Below are 21,496 nucleotides of genomic sequence, written 5' to 3' on the forward strand. Positions count from 1 at the left end.
CTTGGGAATAAAGGTGAAGGTCTATAACAATTTGAATGGCCCTGATCTGAAATGTGATCCAGAGAAGGAGAGAATCAGGAAGGCCTGCCAGGAATCTGTTTCAATAACCAAATATACACAAGCAGAGGTAGTTCTCTAATCAGCTTCTTTATCTGTTGCAGTGTCCCGTTTATGATTTGGATTATAATGTGGAATTTAATGGAGTTTACCAATCCATGACAAAGCAGGCAGCTCTCACTGTGCAGGTGAGTGGATGGTGCTGTCTACTGTAGTCAGTCTGCTTTTGTTGGAGGGGGAAGTTAGGCAGATCAGGATTGTCTGCAGTCAATCATGTGGATGGATAGAGACATTTTGGAAGGTAGAAACTTGGCCGGGAAAATCTGTCCATATTTAGGGAGAGGAGCATGGGGAATCTGGCAAGCACAGGAGAGGGCCGGCAATTCTGAGCCAGGAGAAGTTGATTTCAGGCAAATGAGGAATGATTTAGAAATGTGGGACAAGTCTAACAAAGGGAGGGAGAAGGAATCAATTGTAAAGAAAAACATATAAGAATATTGTATGTTTCCTTGAGGTCGAATACATCTACACTATGTGCACACAAAAACATACCTGCAAACAGTTGAGAAGTCTCAAGCAGTTAATTTTCATTAGGAATACTAGTAAGAGCATGGTCACTAAACCAGAGATAGCCGATGATCTTGGGTGAAGAGGCATATTTAAAGTTTTGAGAAAATGTTGAGGGAAACATCAACACAGAATCATGGCCCATTGGACCACTTTGGCAGCTCCAGAATACACCAAGCACTCCAACTTTTGAAAGCACAAATGGCTCTTTTCGGGGTTATGAGTTCCTTCCTTAGAAAATAATTTGGGTTGAAATAGGTAACTTAAACCTCTTGGAACCTCAAGACCCTCGTTTCTGTATTAAGATCTTAACTCCATTTTTTTTTAATGTTTAGTTATACAATAGTTTATTGTGGTCTTCAGCCAGCATAAAGTAAAAATGTAGGGATTATGAAATTAATAGCTATGACCTGAAAACAGTCTGTGGAGATAGCGAGTTAAAAGATAGCAGTTAGTATTAAAAGTTAAAAAAATGGCAAAATAAAAGCTGCAAATGTTTATAAAATTAAGAACTACAAAAAAACTCTATGGTTAACTAAAATGAAAGTGTAATTAAAAGTAAGTGTTGAATAACATAAAATATACTATAATTGCAAAAACATTTAAAAGAAAAAAAAGTCATTCAAATTCAGTTTGGTGAGAAGCTATAGAACTGAATAACCAAGAAATAGCAGGATAATAATCATGACTGATTAGCTTAGCTGGAAGTCATTCCTTGCAAATTTTGCACACTATGCAATGCAAAACTTGGCAACCTTATGTTAAGAGAGAATTGCACTCAGAGAGCATATACAATAAGTCATATTCAATGGCCTGGGAAAATACAGATGGTTGTGTAAAATGGGCAGGAAAGGAGGACAGAATCATAGGGCTGGAAGGGACCTTGGAGGCCTTCTAGCCCAATGCAGCCCAAGGCAGAAGACTTTATCCCATCACATAGTTGGTGGCATCTTGAAAGCACAGATGTTCTCGGAAGAGGATCTTTCTTTTATCTTTCATCTAGCACAGCAAAAGAAAGGGCATTGTAGAGAACCAGACCTTTCTGTGGTGTAGGAGCTGTGTAAGACATGCAGCTGCTGTTATTATTATGGTAGGAATCCTAACTGAAATAATGTTATTGATTTGCTTATGTTCAGTTATCAACAATCATAAATGCAATTCATTTTTTTTAAAAAAAAACCTGAAACAATAATGTGAAAGCACACCAGCAATGATCATTGATAAGAATTTTGCAATCTTCTTAGGCTTCTTTCCATTTTGCATACATTATAGGCAATTTAAAGAATGTACTGGCTTACAGTGTTGCTTATCCAGGAAAGATAAATTTGTTAGGGTTAAGATCACTTGATTTCATATGAATCTCGTCAACTCTGCAAAGAATATTTGTGACACATGAGTCTTGTGCCATAATAAATAATGGGCACAGGATAATCTTACATATTTGTATAGGTCACAGTATCACATCTGTGGACCTGCTTTTGCAATGTGCATAATAATATATCTTGATGTTGGATTATCTATACATAATGGCAGGATTTTATTTTTTTCTTTAAAAAATATAGGAAATCTTTCATTTTGTATTAAAGGAACTGGCTTAGAAGTAGACTCCTTTGTTCCACCTCTTCTGTTGTTTTAGAGTCACTACTGGCCAATCATAGCTACTGTATGGTAAACCTTTGGAATTCTGGATAATTTCCATCTAATCATTTCCTCTTTCACAAGAAAAGACTTTATAAAAAAAATAAAAGGATTTTCTTTCTCTGGGCATTGTGTATGTCAGTCACTGTTATGATTTCATTTATTGCCTAGATCTCTAAAAAAATCGACTTCACAATAATGAAAAAGAAGAATAATTGCTTTTATTTCAATTTACTTATAGAAGGATTAAAATTTACTCTTTTTTTTTAAGAAGACAAGTGGGGATCCCCCAGTATGGGGAATCAACTGCCTCCTGTTTTTCCCCTCCCTTACTGTCCAGTTATCTTTCTTAACTAAAGTTGTCTAAGAGCATTAAAAATTATTATGTTTTTATATTGCACAGAAAAAGGACTTCCCAAGCAAACAGTTTTTTGTTGTATTTGTCATAAAGCCAGAGGACTATACCTGTGGTGGTTCAAGGCCACTCTCCATTCAAGGTAGGTGCGTTATGATCAAAAAGGCCAGGAAGAATACTATCTCTCAATGTTTCAGTTTTGGTCATTGTAGTTATCCTATCTAGACTGTCATGGCAATCATAGTGAGACATGCATTTGTTACATAAAATTTAATTTCCTTGAAAGAAGTCAAACTATGTTCTGGGAAATGGAAGCAAGAGTTTCCAGATGGGCACGCTTTTATGACACTCTGAAGACACACTGACTGAAGTATGAAATAGTGTGTCCACTCAAGCTCTCACTTTAAATGCAGTGTCTTCTGCTCTGACTACCTTTCATGCTGATCTGGACATGTAAGACAGTGTGAGTCAAGATACTTTCACAATATAAGGAGTGGTGGCTCAGTTTTTTATCTTTCTAATTCAGAAACACAGTGTGAACTACACAGATCACTATGGCAATAATGGGGAATCTTTGGGCTGACTAAGGCTGCTTCCTCTTATTTAGGATAGAGGAAAGACCATTTAGATGAGAACTCTACCTTGAGATACTTAGGCCTCAATTAGCAGCAAGGCTTTCCTTCCAGAATATTGTGGCTCAATGCCACAAACAAATGTATGCTCTCCCTCTCTCTCCTCTTCTCCCTCCCTCTCCTCTCTCTCCATTCAAGAATTCTCAACTATTTTGATATCTTTCTTTCTGGAAGCCATGGTCTGGTACAGATCTCATGACTTCCAAACTTTCTGCATGATCAAATCATATGTATGTACATGCATGTATGTATTATGTTACTCTTTTTCAGGAAAGACTAACTACACATGGAACCTTCAACGAATGAAGCATCTTGAAGTGACAGTGTTACCTTCAGTTAAAGGTCTTGAAACATAATTCTGTATTTTCTTAAAGTTAACCAAAACCAATGAAGCATTACTATCACTACAAATACGGTTTTATTAAAATAATACAAAACAAGGCATAACATACTCAGGTGATATTATGAGATTACACACTTGCAAGTGCTAATTGATCATTTGATTCTCTCATCCTTCAATTTGCTGTAATTCTATCTGGCACAGATTTTCACTCATGTACAAATACTGGATGTTGAAGAAATGTTTTCTTTAGAACCACCGAATAGAACAGATGTCAAAGTCTTGATTGCAAATTACCTTACAAATCTATCTTCCAAGTGGAGAATAATATTGAGGATTTCACATAGTAAGGGGAAGAACTGAGCATTTACCATTAATACCTGAAATTGGAGGGGCGAACAACATATTAGCAGTGGAGTGGACTATAATTTCTTCACTTACTAATGGTATATCCTTGTGTCTTTTTCCTAGGAACTGTTTATATACAGGCCATCCTTTTCAGTTTTCTGACTTTCTTCTCCTTCTATCTGGGTGCACTAGTGGTTGGATTTGTGCAATATATCAGGTACATAGAACATTCAGCACTAATAAAGCATATATCCAGGTGTTTAGGCCTGTATGATGGTATAACATATGATCCAGGGACAACTTCTGCTTTGGACTATGAAAACTTGCAATAGACTAATTAAGAAACTCTTGTACTGTATATAGATGAAAGGTTGTGATGACATTAGCACAATAACAATAATCAGGAATGTAACTGCTTTTATAATATAGTGTAGAGACAAAATGAATTTTCTGATGGTCCTTCTTCCATATCTACTAGCATTCAAATTGCTTAATGTCTGTCAAAGAAATAATAAACAAACTGTTTGTCTGGAGTCTGGACTATATGTGGTACATCTTTAGATGTTAATTTCCTTCCAACAATGTGGTTCACCACATTATTAATCTCTAGCCAAAAAGAAACTACTGTTAGACATAAAAGCACATTCAGGGATGTCCCTTCATATTTACTGCATCTCCAGTATAGAAAAAATGATCAAGAAGAGTTCAATATGTCCCAAAGATTCGATTTGATTTTTAAATCATAAAATATTTATTTTTACATTTCTTGAAGCTTTCATTTTCTTATATACATACAGCAATTCTGTACTCCATACTACTTATATACTATGGACATTTATTTGAATATTAGTGTTTAATTTCCCTGTAATACTGAATTATTGGTTTAGTCTAGGTAAACACTTTGTTGGTCAAACTTTGACTAGAACAGATAAAAATTCCACATCAGTGCCAAATAAGGAACATAACAAATGACTCAATTTAAGATACTGATATTTGGCAGTTTGTTTTGGGGTACTTTTTTAAATGTTTGAAAATATCCTTACATTAATTAATTAAAAAGACTTTAATTAGTTTAAAAAACATTTTTCTAAAAATAAAAAATCCAAAGTCTTTTCCTGCATTTCTAAATAAACATTATCCCAATGAGTCTACTTTTTATGATAATGAAAACCAGATTTTTAATTTCTTACCTAGAAAGGACCACATGTCAAATTATTTTAAATATTGGAAACATAATAAAATTTCTATTGTAATTAGCTTTAAGAACATACAGGAACTTTAAAGGTATTTAATAATACATTTTAACATGAGACCATAATGGAACATGTTTAAGATATACCCAATAATTTCATTCTGATGCAGTCTTGGTATGTCTTAAAATTAGGAAAAGTAAAATCACAATTTTCTTGTAAGGATGTAGTTTTGAAAGCATCTTGAATATTTATTATTTCTTTATGGTTTAGTTAAGTTTTAAAAACTATTTCAATGGAACCAAAGTAAACATAACTCTCAAATGTGAATCTAGAAGTTATATTTATTTTCACTACATTTACTTATTCCCCCAAACTCAGGGTTAATTTCATCCATCTCTCTAGCTCATCTTTCACTAGGGTGAAACAATTTGCTGATTTTTGAAATCATTTTTTGTCATTTTGTCATTATTTGTTATATACTGTGAATATTTACTATATTGTTGAAAAATCTCTACAAAAATGATACAAAATATGACAATCATTTAAAAGACTCAAAATATTATCTGCATATAATATATTGCATTCATCTTTATGATATATGATATCATATATTGTTCCATTATAATGTCATCACATTGTTTTATTGAACATATCAGCGGTTCCAAAACCAAACTAAATATAGGTGAACATAAATGGCATCCTTGACGTGTATCTTTTTGCTTTTCATAACAAGAAATAATCCGATTCATAATCACCCAAACAAATTAAAATTAATGTGTAACAAAAAAACATGTAACCAAAAAAAAAACAGTTTATGTGTTAGGAAAGGCTTTTTGCAATCACCTTTTTGTAAGGATAATAAATCTGTCAAACAAAAGATATCAGATGTTTTAAATCCTTTTATAAATCCAAATTGTGCAGGTTATATTCTTGAAACTTTGTGCCAAAATAGCTGTTGGTTTCTTAGTGACAGTACAATGAAAATGGTTATTCAAAATGATCCTGCCAATTTTTAAAATAACTATTATATAAATGTTATAATGTTATGATAAATGGTTGCCTTTTACTATTTAGAGCCATTAATGACATCTATATGGTTATATTTGTGCTTGATTTCAGATTTCGTAGGAAAACATCAATACTTGATGATGGTAATTATGCTAATATATTGTGTTGCTATTATACAGTTATTCAGTTATCATATCAGGAGTTATTAAGTTCCAAGTGGACCCAAACATCAACATCAACATATTTTTGGTTGGGGATGCTGTTAGGCTCTATACAATCATTGCTGTGGATTAATGCCTTGAAGGAGCCAATGTCCTAGAGAAAGTGCAAATAAGGGATAGGTGCAGAGATGGGTTCCTACCAGTTCGGCATATAGTGGTATGCTGGCCTGGGTCATAGAACCGGCAGCAACCCAGGCTGGCCATGCCCCCAAACCAGTTCCCTGGTCACTGCCATCACCGTCATCATCTTTTTTTGGACAATTTCCTTTGAACTACACATGCGTACACATCCAGTGTGTGTGTGCGTAAGCTGTGCACACGAGCAAATTGGCAGTAATGTCAGCTGAACCCCACCTATGGATAGGTGACTATCAATATGAATGTTTATCTTTAAATTCAGTTATTTACTAACTTTCATATAGTTTCTGCAATAAAATCTGGAATACTCATCAAATTGATTCTTTTTCCATCTTTTGTCTCTCTCTCCCTCTCTCTCTCCCTCATCATTAAGTCATGTGGTTGTAAAGTGCATCATCTTTTTTGGGACAATTTCCTTTGAACTACACATGCGTACACATCCAGTGTGTGTGTGCGTAAGCCGTGCACACGAGCAAATTGGCAGTAATGTCAGCTGAACCCCACCTATGGATAGGTGACTATCAATATGAATGTTTATCTTTAAATTCAGTTATTTACTAACTTTCATATAGTTTCTGCAATAAAATCTGGAATACTCATCAAATTGATTCTTTTTCCATCTTTTGTCTCTCTCTCCCTCTCTCTCTCTCTCATCATTAAGTCATGTGGTTGTAAAGTGCAAAGTCACTTACTACATCACTTAGTGATGGCAATCCTGGCCATCCCTGATCAGTTGTTAATCAAATCCCAGCCAGTCATTAAGTGAAGACCCATTCTGTTCCAAGCTATTCCCATCCTCCTTCCAGACACTCCATCTGATTTATCAAAAATAAACATCTTATGTTGAACATATAATTTTATTAAAAACTGCAACTAACAAAACAAAAAAGAAAAAAATGAAGGTGCAAAAGAAAATAGAAAAATAGAAAAGAAAGAAAAAAATGTTTATATATATATATGTTTTTATTTTTTAAAACAAACATAAACAAACAAAACATGTAACATAAAAAACATCTCCCATTCCGTTCAATCAAGTATATTTGTATACATTATTATTATTATAGTACTTCATTTGTTTGACTATCACTATTGTTTCTTCATTTTAAACGAGGTATTCTAAATATGGGTTCATTTATATTATAATAATTCATTACATCATCTTCAACATGTCCAATAAGTTTTTTTAATATATCATATTTTAAATCATTCTATTATTTTGGTATTGGTAACATTCTCTAATAAATTTTCAATTCCGTATTTTTTTAAATCTAACCACTAATTAAATAGATCCCATGTCCTATAAAATTGTTTATCTTCTTGTTCTCTAATTTCATATGTTAACTTACTCATTTTCACACATTCCATTGCTCATATCATCAATCTAATATATATGCATATAATTATTATGATTATTAAACATTCATTGAATATAGCTATTATTACATCCTTTTTATGTGAAGCATACTAAATTTAAAGTAAATTTATATTATGACATTTCATTACATCATCCTGGACTCATCCAATGGTGTTACATCTTTGTATTCTATCCTATATAGAATTGTTTATCTTTTATAAAAAAAGGCATTTCCACATCATCTCCATTGTCCTCATTTACAGCGTATATAAAATTCCATATATCAATCTAGTATATATAAATGCATTATTATCATTATTAATAATTTATTTGACTATAACTATTATTACTTTGTTTTATACATAATACTCAAAGTTTAACTAAGTTTAACTTAATTTTATTGTGACATTTCATTTCATCATCCTGTATCTTCCAGTAGTAGTGCAGTCCAATATCTCTTGCCATTTGTAAAATCTGTATTCTAGGTGTTTTCTTGATAAGTCTTATGTGAACTTCTCTTGGCAACTTGTTGTTCATTGCCTATTTTGTAAAGACTCGAAACCCTCCATCTGTTCCTTTCATCAGCTTGCCTTCGGTTATCACTAGTGCTTCTGCCAAAGATACTCTCATTGTTTCTGCCAAGCTTTCTCCCCTTTCTTCATCTATGTTTTGAAGCATGAGATAGAGATCCAGTTCGTCTACTTCTCCTTTCAGTATTCCATACATATCATTTTCTCCACTCTCGGTTTGCTGTCAGTATCAACAATTTTCTTGTCACTTTGTTCATATTTTTCTGCATTTTTTTGAACTCTATCTTCAAGTTTCATCATTGTTTCATCGATATCCTCAACTAATTCTTTCTGTTCTTTGTCTATAATCCCCAGATTCAATTCTTTCTCTGCTTATTAGGACTTTTTGAATTTCTAGCATGATTCCTCTTCTTCTTCATATTGCACCATTTTTCCAGGTTGTAAACACTGCCACTAGGACATCCAAGACTTTTTGCTAGGTTTCAAATAAATTCAGTGTAATCTTTCAAGTCAGGGCTTTCTCTTTACTTCAAAAGAGCACCTGTATAAAGAAGATGTGATTTTCTCTTCGGTAAGCAAAGCCAATGGCCTTGAAATAGCAGGTGTAACCAAGCCTCCAGCCTCTAGATGGCAGTGCTACTTCTTTTTCCTCTGTTTTTAGCTCTCTCTTTAAGCTCCGAGTTTGAGAAAAGGAAAAAATGTTTAAAATGCTTAGCAATTCCGATCCAGCTGAGCCTTCAGTAGGAAAAGATTCTTAGTCCACAAATACAAATAATGGAGAAAAATAGAGGAAGAAGGAAAAAAAAGACCAGTCCAATTTAAAAGTAGGAGGCATTTGTAAAAATTCCTCCATAAAAAAGAAATGAAATTAAAGAAAAAAGGAGAACACAATAGTTATAATTCAGGCTAATCCGCCGCTTACTCTCTTCTATCTTCAATTTTAACTTTACTCTAGATCTTTTGGGTGTTCTCTTCTCTAATAGTAAAATTTATCTCACCAATTTCGACATAACTCTCTCTCCTGCTCAGCTTCCATTCAGGGATACAGCTTAAAATGGCTGCTTCTCTTGTAGCCGGCAAAAAGAGCTTTCTCCTGGATCAATCAGAGACTTTGCGATGTCCCTGAGATCAGCAGGACATGCTCTTCTCTATCACCGTCTCTACGGGACGGTTTAGGTCCAAAACGACCATCCAGCAACAGAGATATCAACAGCAATCCTGGAGCTCCAAGATTGCATGTTGTGTTGTAGCAACATAACTATTTAATTTTCTTTAGTTGTATGCCAGTCAGAAATCTCATCTGAAGTTTATTCATCAGATACAGTGTAAAGATACTACCCTGGATATCATTAAAATTTGCCAATTTTTTCTCTAGACAACAAATCAGAGGAATTTTAACATTCAGGTATGCTCAAAACTCTACATGGTGCAAAAATATAGTGCAGCCAGGGGAGCTACAATATCACTACAGTCTCTTCCATTTCATTCTATTTAGGCTTAGTTTCTGCTGATTTTCATCTTCTGTCACTTCTGGTATGATGAGGCAACTTATATGAATTATTGAAGACAGCCTTTTCTATTTCCTTGCCCAATCCAACTGCTTATCCGAAAGGCTGAGGAAAGTGTTTGTTGACTCTTTTTCACCAAAGAACAAGCAGCCTCTACTATCAAGGGATTTTTGTAATCTCAATGGCCCTGACCTTTTCTTCATTTTTCTTTTTCTACTGAAATGTATAATTCTCCTTGATATAGATTATAAAACTATGAAATTATATGAGCAAGAAAAGGGGATATTGTATTTTCATCCCTCTACCATCATTAGTGTCTCATGTTATCTATCTCAATCTATATCACATTGCTCAATTTGTATCTGGGTATTTTATCCTTGGGGTGGACAAGCTTCTGCCTTAGTGTATTCTTGGGTTTGAAGTTTGCACCTATGTTCTATTGATTGAAGATCCTCTTGAGCTTTTCTGATATTCCTGCAACATATGAAGGAGAACAATAAGCAAAGCAATATTGTCATTCCATACATTGCAGGAATAGCGGAAAACCTCAAGAGGATGTTCAGCCAACACGACATACTCTGAAAACTTCATACATATATTATAATTGTGCTATTAAATAGAAGTAAACAATTTTATAGACAACAGGTAATAATTTATCAAGTAACTTTTAAGAAATAAATGTATTTCTTACAATACAGAAAACTATAAACATTTAATTCATAAGTTCTTTATAATGTGAATTCATTAGGTGACTTGTGCATTCTGATTCCCCCAAAGTAGGAATATTGTCTTCTGTTGCCTGAGTTGGTCAAAATAATGGAAATGTGGCAATTAAGAAGGTTCCTCAGCCTGAATTCTGGAGATAGCTCAAGGATTCTGCTCTGGACTTGGCCCCCCACCTTCCTTAGCAAGGATTCCTTTTTTGTATTTGCTATTTTCAGAAAATTGGGTTGTCATAAACTGATAGTAATAGAGGGTATATGTCTAAAGCCAAATAGAAGGAGACATCTCTTTTCAATTCAAAATAGTTGGTTATTCTCTCTGTTGGACCCTTTGGACAACTGAAAGTAAAAAGCCATTCTTTATTGGTTTACCTTGTAGGTCCTGGGACTATGACTTCTTCTCATCCTATCACTGCCAGCACCCCTGAAGGAAGCAGCTATGGAGCTATAGGTACAGTACTTCTTCAGCTCACAGATGTTTGCTATGTCTATATCCTGTATTTAGCTAGTAAAAATAGTGGATTTATGTCTGTGAGCTGTTGCTTGAAGTTGAGGGCAAATTTGTCATTTTCAGTTTTGTTTCTCATCTTTTCTGCTGTATTTTTGTTTTAGTTCATTTCTGTCCAAACTTTTGTCTTCTTTTTCTCACATACACATATTTTTAATACTCTTTGTCTAATGTGGAGGGAGTCATCTTTCCACAACTGAAAAGATAATTGTTAGTCTCAAAATAAAATGGGAAGAGGCATGGTACATGCTGTGTATGACAGAGTCAAGATTTTCAGCAGCAGTAGCTCTGATGATACCTAGTTTGTAGGTAATAAAATGTATCTATGAACACGACCAAGTTCAGATAACACCACAGACCCAACAGTCCTATCCCCTATCTATTTGACTGGCTATCTGGCTGTCTATCTTATCTATCAGAGAGAGAGAGAGAGAGAGAGAGAGACAGAGAGAGAGACAGATAGACAGATAGACAGACAGAGAGAGAGAGAGAGAGAGACAGAGAGACAGACAGACAGACAGAGACAGAGACAGAGAGACAGAGAGACAGAGACAGATTAGCAATAGAGATATGCTGCAGCTGCCAAAAAAGTAAATGCAGTCTTAGATTGCATCAACAGAGGGATAGAATCAAGATCATGTGAAGTGTTAATACCACTTTATAATGCCTTGGTAAGGCCACACTTGGAATACTGCATTCAGTTTTGGTTGCCACGATGTAAAAAAGATGTGGAGACTCTACAAAGAGTGCAGAGAAGAGCAACAAAGATGATTAGGAGACTGGAGGCTGCAGGAACTGGATATATCTAGTTTAATGAAAAGAAGGACTGGGGCGACATGATAGTAGTGTTGCAATATCTCAGGGGCTGCCACAAAGAAGAGGAGTCAAGCTATTCTCCAAAGCCAGGGGTGAGTTCCGGCAGAGACTACTGCTGGTTTGCTCAGGAACACACTGCATAGAACTAAAATTGCTCTGTGCATGCACAGAAACAAAAAACAAGATGGAGAACTGGTTTGGGGACATGGCAGGCCTGGGTCGCTGCCAGTTCCAGTGACCCAGGCCACCAAACTACTACCGGTTCGGCTGAACCGGTTTACCGGTTTGAACTCGTAGGAACCCACCACTGTCCAAAGCACCTGAGGGCAGGACAAGAAGCAATGGGTGGAAACTAATCAAGGAGAGATGCAACCTAGAACTTAGGAGAAATTTCCTGACAGAACAATTAATCAGTAGAACAACTTGCCTCCAGAAGTTGTGAATGCTCCAACACTGGAAGTTTTAAAGAAGATATTGGATAACCATTTGTCTGAAGTGGTGTAGGGTTTCCTGCCTAAGCAGGGAGTTGGACTAGAAGACTTCTAAGGTCCTTTCCAACTCTGTTATTCTGTTTTCTATTAGTACCAGCATATACTGCACTATTAAGATCGTACTTGGAATACTACATTCAGGTCTGGTCACCATGATACAAAAAAGATGTTGAGACTCTAGAAAGAGTGCAGAGAAGAGCAACATATGATGAATATTTGCAGGAACTGAGTATGTCTTGTCTAACAAAAAGGACCAATGATGACATGATAGCAGTCTTCTAATATTTGAGATGCTGTCGCAAAGAATAGGCTGTCACAACCTATTCTCTAAAGCACAAGAGGGCAAGACAATATGTAAAAGATGGAAACCTATCAAAGAGAAATTCCATCTAAGCACTTAACCTTAACAAGTTCTATTCCTCTTAAATATAACTCAAATTTCTTTCATTTTCTTTCTTTTTTCTGACAAGAGCTGTTTTTCACCTTTCCTTAACAATTCTTGCCTAGTTTGGGCTGTCATCATTGCTTCTGCTTGGCAATATCTTCTCAAAAACAGAAAAATGCCTTTCACTAGGTGAAAAGATCTCTGCAGCCTTTGTCCATTTCCCCTCTTTTTTTCTCTTTTCTTATATAGAAGGAATACTTCAACATCATGGATGTTCCAACCCATAAAGGGAAAAATCATACCTGCCTGCTTTCTGTGTGGGGTGACAAAGCAACACAAGATATTATGTGCTACAATTGGCCCTTGACATTTGCCTTACTGGAATTAAAATATTATTAACTGAAATATAAATTGAGCTAGTAAACTAATTGTTAAAAGTACTGCTACTTATGAGGAAAACTAAAGTTCTCATACAAATTATTATTTCTGGGCAAAGGGATGGAGCAGGAAATGGAGACATGGCAGAATCCATAGCCATATAAGAAGCAGAAATGAAGATGGAAGTGAAAATTATGAAGATATGATCTCACAGGGGCACTAAAACATTGAAGAGACATGATGATCCTTGCCTGCTTGCATTTGTTGTTGTTTGGCAGTATAAAATGTCCAATATTCATTGTTCAAGCCTTATGTGTTCATGACTCACATAAAAATAAACAAAGCAACCAACTTTTGTACCACAATTTTCATTTTCAGATGAATCAAACTCCAGTGGAGGTCAAGAATTATCAACTCTAGGTCGTAGGCCTCCTTGTGGCAGTGATACAGACAGCTCAGTAGAAGAGGAGAGTGATTTTGACACTATGCCCGAAATTGAAAGCAACAAGAATGTAATCCGCACTAAGGTATCTCTTGCAAATGTTTTTTTGCATTTTTATAGGATTTTTTTTTCTATATCCTTTCTGTACATCATTGCAGTTATATTTGAAGTGCAACAATCTAAGATCTAAAACTTTGTTTGCATTGGGAACATATTTACACATTATTGTCAGCTTCTTTTCTATGTTCAAAGAATAAAATATTCTGAAACATAATGGATTGTAAATATTTAGCTCAGATGTATATGAGGAAACAATGTGATCCTGACTTTTGTAGAACAAGCTATTCTCTACCAAGGAAATTTGCCAAGAAATTAACACACTTTTAATAAAAACATAAAGAAACTAAAGCATATATTTTTTGTCAGAGTGTTTCTGCAAAGATTTGTTGATAGAAAGCTTCTTAGCTATAACTCTCTGGCCTCCAAAGAAGATTTAATTAATCAGGTTCTCATTTGTTATTTATAATTAGCATCAAATAGTATTATTTATTTTATTTCATTGTATTTATCATTTTTATTATATTTTTAATACCACCTTTATTAGTCTATAACTCAAGCCAGCTATTATACCTAATACTCCTTCATCATTCTATCTAAGTCATCCATCCAGCTTTCCTCCCTAAGGCAGGATTAGAACTCACAATCCATTGGTTTTTAGGTCAGCACCTTAACCAGTACACCAAATTGACCCTATACTTTCACATTTTATCATGAATTGCTCCCAAAATCTAATTTTACAGGGTTATAATCTAAATAAATACATCGTAACTATAGCTTTAGGACATAAGCTATTAGTTCAGGCAGTTGTATTTTTTGTAAACAGTAGGGTAGTAAAAGGTTTAGGTGGATTCTTGATTTTTGAGTATAAATGAAATTAAAAATAATACAAAACTCCTCATACCATTACTGGCTGGTTGCACTCTCCATAGTTTTTTTTTTAGGGACCTCTGTAAGAGAAGTTACAAACCAAATCTAACTTTACTGTGATCATTAAGTAGCACAGGAAGTTCCAGAATCTCCAATATCACCTCCCTACCCTTCCCTCTCTCTCCTTCCCCCTCTCCCTCCCTCCTGCTTCTTCCCATCCTTCCAGCGTCATCTTTGTCAAGCAGATTTTAGCCCAACATGATGGTTGTGATTGTGAATCATTCTCTGTTTAATCACAAACTGCGTGATTCCATCCTTTCTGTCAAAATGTTTACTGTTAAGAGCTGGAGTGAAATAAAATTTTTATTAACATATTGTGCACAGTTTTTGAATATGGTTCAGGTCACACTGGCAAAACAATATGTTAAAATTCAGGAGATTGTGCTCAGTTATCTTTCTTTAAGGGAATAAATTTGGATTTATGTGCTTGCCTTGACAGGTTGAAATGACATTCCTGAGCTGAAAAGTTAGATTGTATTTTAATCCTTTTAATCTTTTTAAAGGACCATGAATATCTTTGTCCTCTTTCTTTTCAGATGTTCCTTTATCTGTCAGATCTATCCAGAAAAGATCGGAGAATTGTAAGCAAAAAGTATAAAATTTATTTCTGGTAAGTTACTAACAAGTTAATGGAACTCATTTTTTTAAACTGAACTCGTCTTTCTCTCACCTTCTCATAATTTAAACTGAATCCTTACAGGAGATTTTCTTTGCGAAATAAGAGTATAACATCAGTCTCATACTGGTTAAATATGGGATTCCCAGGGCAAAATTTCAGAATTTTGCACTGATGCACTAGAAGAGATGTGGCTTTCATTGTTTAATTGTTTCTGGGGTGAATGCCCAGAATAGGCAGACTTTATACTGAGGTAACAGGGACCTGAGCTTTAGAGGCAAGGACCACAACAGTCTGCACAGTAACCAGAAATCTAGTGACAGTTAATGCAACACCTCAATATGAATATTAGCCTTTTAGGCCTGGTCAGGAGTGATTGGAAAGCTATTTTATTGATTTAGGCCAATATTTCTTAAATTGTAGCCCAAGGACCCCTGAGCTGCTAAGACATCTCAGAGATCCATGAAATCAAATCATTTGCCAGATATTAAAGATAGTAAAGCAAAAATGGAAAAAGTCATACTTCTCATCATTATTTTGTATTGTTAAAAAGTAAGATTTCTACATGAAAAATATTTTATGTCTTTAATATTGTTATTGTTACACAATGTAAAATGCATCAATTGCAATTTTTAATATGGTAAATATCAAGAAATATAACCCATGCAAAGAAAATTTTTTTGGGGGTTCTATGTCATTTTTATAAGTTGAGAGCAAAAAGGTTAAGAAACACTGATATGTCAGTGCCTGACAAGATTTTCTCTTTGTTACTTTCTTCCTTACCTTTCCTCTACCTCTACCCCAGAGAATTAACGCAGAGACACTCTGGGTTTCTAATGTTTTCTTTATTTCCTAGGCTTAAAAACATGTTTTGCTAACTGATGATAACTGCACAGTTTTTCCAAGGTTGTTTCTGTGGCTCTCTGTGTGTGCTACTCTGCTGAATTGATCCAAGCAGATAAATGCATTTTGAATAGTCCAAATAGTTTTTAAAAGTAGATCCAAATAAAGTCAAATTTTCCAGTCTAGTCTCCAAATGTAGAAAAGCCCTTTTTGTTTCCTATTCAAATGCTAATGAGGTCTGACCCTGCTTAGTTTCTTGAGAATCATTGTAATTAACAGTAGGAGTAGAGTAATCATTATTATTGTCCTTGCTTTTGATACTTATATATACATACCAGCATATATTTAACTTGTTTATTTGGGACAGTTTGGCTTCAACTGGAATTTTAACTTTAGATTAACAGCTTTAGAAATGAAGGTATTTTTTAAAAAAACATGATTTGTGTTTTTATATATCTATCTTTTTTTCCACCTTTTTCCTATTGCTGAGGGGGCTCATCTTAAATTCACCTTGGCATTTATATAGTCATGTTAACTCTATGTTTGGTTTAAGTAACTAATTTTTGCTTTATTTACTCTAATGAGACCATTTATTAAAGTTCAATGGAATCACACACATTAATTTAAATACGATGCTTTGTATTCTGTAGGAATATCATCACAATTGCTGTTTTCTATGCTTTACCTGTGATCCAATTGGTGATCACATACCAGACGGTGAGTACCTGTGCCTTCTCAGCACAAATTAAGCCTCCCGGCTAATATCTTTTCCTACTTTTTACTCCTCAGCCCTATTGCTTTGCAGACTGTTTTTAGGTTCATGTTCTGACCCGCTCCTCCGTCAGTAATGAATGCCGAGACAAGCTTAAATGGAATGTATTTTAATAGCAGGACACCAAAACCTCGGTGGCTGAAAGCCAATTAAAACAAACAGATAAGGACCTTGGCAGCAACTCAGACAAACTCAGGCAGCAATAAACACAGATAAGGCTTGGCAGCAATCCAGCCTGCCAAGCTCCCAGTACTGTCCTAGTTAGTTTAGTTTAGTTTAGTTTAGTTTTATTGGTCTTGTATGCCGCCCACTCCCGAAGGACTCCGGGCGGCTTACAATAAACAAGGGAAGGGGATAAATAAACAACATTCAATCCTCCAACATTCAATCCTGCGTTGACTTCTGCAAGGAGGGCCGTGTGCACAAGTAGCTTTTTATAGTCTGGAGAGGAGCCTAATGACCACCAGCTGAGTACAATCACCTCCTGTAATTGCATAATTGTTCCTGACGCCTAGTAGCTCTTCGATGGCGTGCATCCAGGAATAACTCACTGCTGGCCTCCGGCTCACTCTCCCTTGTCTTCTCCCCACTGGTCCAAGGCTCACGTGCCTCCTGGTGGCCAACCAGCCTCTCTGCGCCCTGCTCAGAGTTGGAACCCTGTCCAGAGTCCTCCACATCCTCCAGAGCCGACTCAGAGAGCCCCTCGCTGTCAGAGTCTTGTGGCAGCTCCAACGGCACCTGCTGGGCCACAACAGGTTCATTTCCAATTATTTACCTTTTAGCTTTTATAGTGGTGCCATGTACTGCTGAGAGCACTCATCTCACTCTTAAGACAAAGTGCACTAAAAGGAGATAACAAACAGCAGGCACATTTCATCCAGGCCTGCATATGAATGTCTATTACCTCAAGAACATTTTATTTTAGTCTGTTTATTTTAGTGATTAGTAAAATCTGTGTTTTATTTGACCTCTTACAGAAATGAAGTATCAAAACAAAATGAGTTGAAAGTTACAACAGTGTATTGTCAAATCTGCAATGCTCCTTTCTCCTTTATTAATCTAGGTTTAACACAAAAGACACTCAACCAAGTTAAACAACCATCATCAAATTTCTTGGTAACCAATTTCTGCTTGGTTTCTAACACTCAAGAAAATCCTAGAAGAGGGCACTATTATGGAGAGTTTCTGCTTCTTACTTATTGTTACGGGGGTTGGAAGTATAGCAGGGAGTTAGACTAGAAGATTGTAAGGTCACTTCCAGCCCTATGATTCTAGAAGAGGCTGATTATACCCTATCTGTGGTGGAATCTGATTTTGAGTTGAGGGGAGGAGAGAAATGGCTGAGTAGCCATGAGTCCCTTGTGAGGAGGAAGAGATTGAAGGGTGTCCCCAGTGGTGGGTTTCAAAAATTGTTCGAACCTACTCTGTGGGTGTGGCCTCCTTTGTGGGAGTGGCTTGTCGCCCATGTGACTGGATGGGAGTGGCTTGCCACCCATGTGACCGGATATGAAGATGCCGACAACACTTGTCAAGGTGGCACAGTGGTTAAATGCAGCACTGCAGGCTACTGCTAGATCAGCAGGTCAGCGGTTCAAATCTCACCGGCTCAGGGTTGACTCAGCCTTCCATCCTTCCGAGGTGGGTAAAATGAGGACCCAGATTGTTGGGGGCAATATGCTGACTCTCTGTAAACCGCTTAGAGAGGCCTGAAAGGCCTATGAAGCGGTATATAAGTCCACTGCTATTGCTATTGCTATTGTCAGAACCACCTTAAATTACCTCACAAACAACACTGGCATGCATAAGAATATGATGTAAACTTGTTTTTTAAAAGGCATCTTTGGTTTGCATTAAAACAACTTCAACATACGCAATGTTCTGATTGCACCACAAACGCAATAGTCATCCTTACCTTTCACAGAGGCATTGAGTTTTATAAATATGACCATGATAGTGTAGAATAATCATATCCAAGGACCAGTGGTGGGTTTCAAAAATTTTTCAAAAAACCTAAGATGGAACAGAAATAACACTGGTCAATAAATATTTTGCTTCCTGAACACTTTTGGGTGTATCTTTCAGATTTCCGGCTGCTAATTGTGAAAATAATCTGTAATTTAATCTATCACATACCCTTCTACAGAAATTGTCTGGTTTTACATAATGGCAATGTACACCCTTCAGTACCTGTTGGCTATGCTGCACTCATGAAATAAATATACCAAATCATGGAACTGTTGTTGAAGTACATCCAGTACACCAAATACAACTGGAATATCTGTGAAGATCTAAAAGTAGTGGCTCTGCTGCTTGGAATGAAGCTCAGATATACCAAATATTGCTTGTTTTTCCTCTTTTGGCTGTTCATCGTCTTAGCTGAGATGTTCAATGAATACAAGTAAAACTTTATGCTGGGTTGTTGTTTCCCCCCCACTTTTTAGGTAGTGAATGTGACTGGAAATCAGGACATCTGCTATTATAACTTCCTTTGTGCTCATCCGCTGGGAGTCTTAAGGTGTGCATAAGGATCATTCCCAATTTGTGGCTTGGGTTCTAATTTGAGTTTATTTTTATGTAATTGGGAAATGGGGATGGACATTTTCTGTGGGGTAAGTGGTTTGCAATGAATATAATTTTTTGCATGTTTATAAACTTGTAGAATATAAGGATTGGAATGCATCTCTAGTCCAGCTCTCTGCTCAGTCCTGAATCCATTATTACAGCAATATTGCTTGATATTAATAATATCATTTAACAAAAACAGAATAAAAACCCGTAAAAGAAATGATGAGAAAACCAAAAGCCAAGTACAGGGAAACTATGACTTTACTATTTTTAACTTGAATTGAAGGAATTCGACACACATGAGTAGAGGCAAGTTACACACGCAGTTACTGGGTGGGGGCAAAATTTCCAGATCTGGTAGCAATCATGGGGGGCAGGCATAGTCCTGGATTCCATTCCCCCAAGGTACCCCTGATAGTAATATTTTTCAGGAAATACTGGAAATCAGAATAGAGGACAACTATATTAGTTTCCCCATTTCTTGATTAGGAAAAACATTTAAGATGGCTGCACTTGGGTTTGTAGGTCTGGGGTCTGAAGTGACAGATTATTTCATTTTCCTTACTTTTCTTCACAATGTTAGCCAAACAAAGCCAGTGTTATCTCTGCCGGCTTCACAGCTTTGCAAAAGACAGCACTTGCAAAAGCTTTGCACATGGGATTAGAATGATCCTTGGAAATAAACAGAAAAAAAATACTATTTTACATAGTTGCATTCCCTTACAATTATTTTATACACTCAGTTCCAGAGACAAATGTATTATATGGCTTTTTTGCTTTTTCTGCAGTGCTTTCAACAACATCCTGAGCAACATTGGCCACATGCTGCTGGGTGTCCTTTTCCTGTTGATTGTGTTGTGCAGAGACCTTCTTCATCGGCGTTCCTTGGAAAATAAAGACATCTGTGCAATGGTATACTCCCTACTTTCTTGCTGGGTAAAAGTGACCTCGTGGTCATTAGTATAAAGTGCCTCTGTTTTTCTGGTTCTTACAATGCCAGTGAACTCAAGCATTTTGCTAAAGGAAATAACTCTTTCTGTTAACTTTCCTTCATAGAGGAAAGCCTCTATGCCTTTGGGCAGACTGCAGTCTCATGATTATTTTACAAAGCCTTTGGTTTAATAACCAAGCAGTTGAACTTAAAAGACTTGGCATTTGTGTTGGGGAGGGTGTTTAATTTTCCTCTCAGAGCATCTTGCTCAAAATTGTTTTCCCTAAGTTCTTTTTTCTCAGTGAGATCTCTGAGTGGCTTTCTCTGCACTTCACTCGCCTTCAAACCGTTCAGCCTCCTAGAAAGTTAGTGTGGGAAAAAGGCTGAGCATGAGAGCAACTAGTGAGAATTTTGGGTAGGCCAAGACTGAGAGTTGCAAAGAAACCTCAGAGAAGAAAGAGAGGCTGAATATGGGCGAGGAGGGGGGTGACTACAGAGAGGTGGGAGGAAGGGGGAGCATGGGAGGGCAAGTGGTAAGCAAGACTGCAAGAAGTACAGTGGCCACATTTTCTTAGAAAATATAAAGGACGAACCTGAAACTGTAGCAAATCTGAAGGAGGATTTAAAGGATAAAAAACTTGTTTAGGTTCGTAATTTTCCTTTACAAAGGGCAAAATAAAAAAAATCCATACAAAAATACATATTTGGATAAAAATATCTACAATCAAACAGTAAATTTATTTTAAGAAGGCAATTTCATATTTTTCACATGGAAATAAAAGACCACATAAAGTGTATGGTAAAGTGTGGTCCACCTACTTCAGTTAGCTATTTGTTAATAATTGTAGCTGCTGTTATTTGGGTTTTAATTGTTTTATCTATTCATTTATTAACTGTTTTACCTGTTCTGAATGAAAAAAACAGAATGATAAGTTATAATATAGTGCTTGGTTCTTCCTCTGTCTTGTCTTGCCTTCAAGGAATATGGGATCCCTAAGCATTTTGGCCTCTTCTATGCCATGGGTGTCGCTTTAATGATGGAAGGTGTCCTCAGCGCTTGCTACCACGTCTGTCCAAACTACACTAATTTCCAGTTTGGTAAGTTGGGGGTGTGTGTGATTCCAGTCAAGATCAGTCAAAGCCTTCTGGCC

At 36.0% G+C, this 21,496-nt stretch overlaps 1 protein-coding gene across 3 annotated transcripts in view; it reads left to right on the top strand.

The window, feature by feature from the left end:
• Positions 1–21,496, top strand: part of SIDT1 (SID1 transmembrane family member 1) — a 62,718-nt gene that overhangs the window by 19,878 nt on the left and 21,344 nt on the right. For 2 of the 3 annotated variants that reach the window (XM_087716511.1, XM_087716512.1), the window contains exons 6-17: positions 162–245; positions 2,666–2,759; positions 3,520–3,591; positions 4,061–4,154; positions 6,250–6,281; positions 10,991–11,062; positions 13,568–13,716; positions 15,155–15,228; positions 16,728–16,794; positions 19,291–19,364; positions 20,203–20,326; positions 21,326–21,443. In XM_087716511.1, the coding sequence (XP_087572637.1) occupies positions 162–245; positions 2,666–2,759; positions 3,520–3,591; positions 4,061–4,154; positions 6,250–6,281; positions 10,991–11,062; positions 13,568–13,716; positions 15,155–15,228; positions 16,728–16,794; positions 19,291–19,364; positions 20,203–20,326; positions 21,326–21,443 (1,054 nt within the window). The remainder of the gene's footprint in view (positions 1–161; positions 246–2,665; positions 2,760–3,519; positions 3,592–4,060; positions 4,155–6,249; positions 6,282–10,990; positions 11,063–13,567; positions 13,717–15,154; positions 15,229–16,727; positions 16,795–19,290; positions 19,365–20,202; positions 20,327–21,325; positions 21,444–21,496) is intronic. The other variant, XM_014062050.2, reaches the window with a different exon arrangement.

This window comes from Thamnophis sirtalis, unplaced genomic scaffold (genome assembly GCF_051295495.1).
Source record: "Thamnophis sirtalis isolate CommonGarterSnake01/CBP01778 unplaced genomic scaffold, rThaSir2_p1.2 scaffold_5, whole genome shotgun sequence".
NCBI classification, from domain to species: Eukaryota; Metazoa; Chordata; class Lepidosauria; order Squamata; family Natricidae; genus Thamnophis; species Thamnophis sirtalis.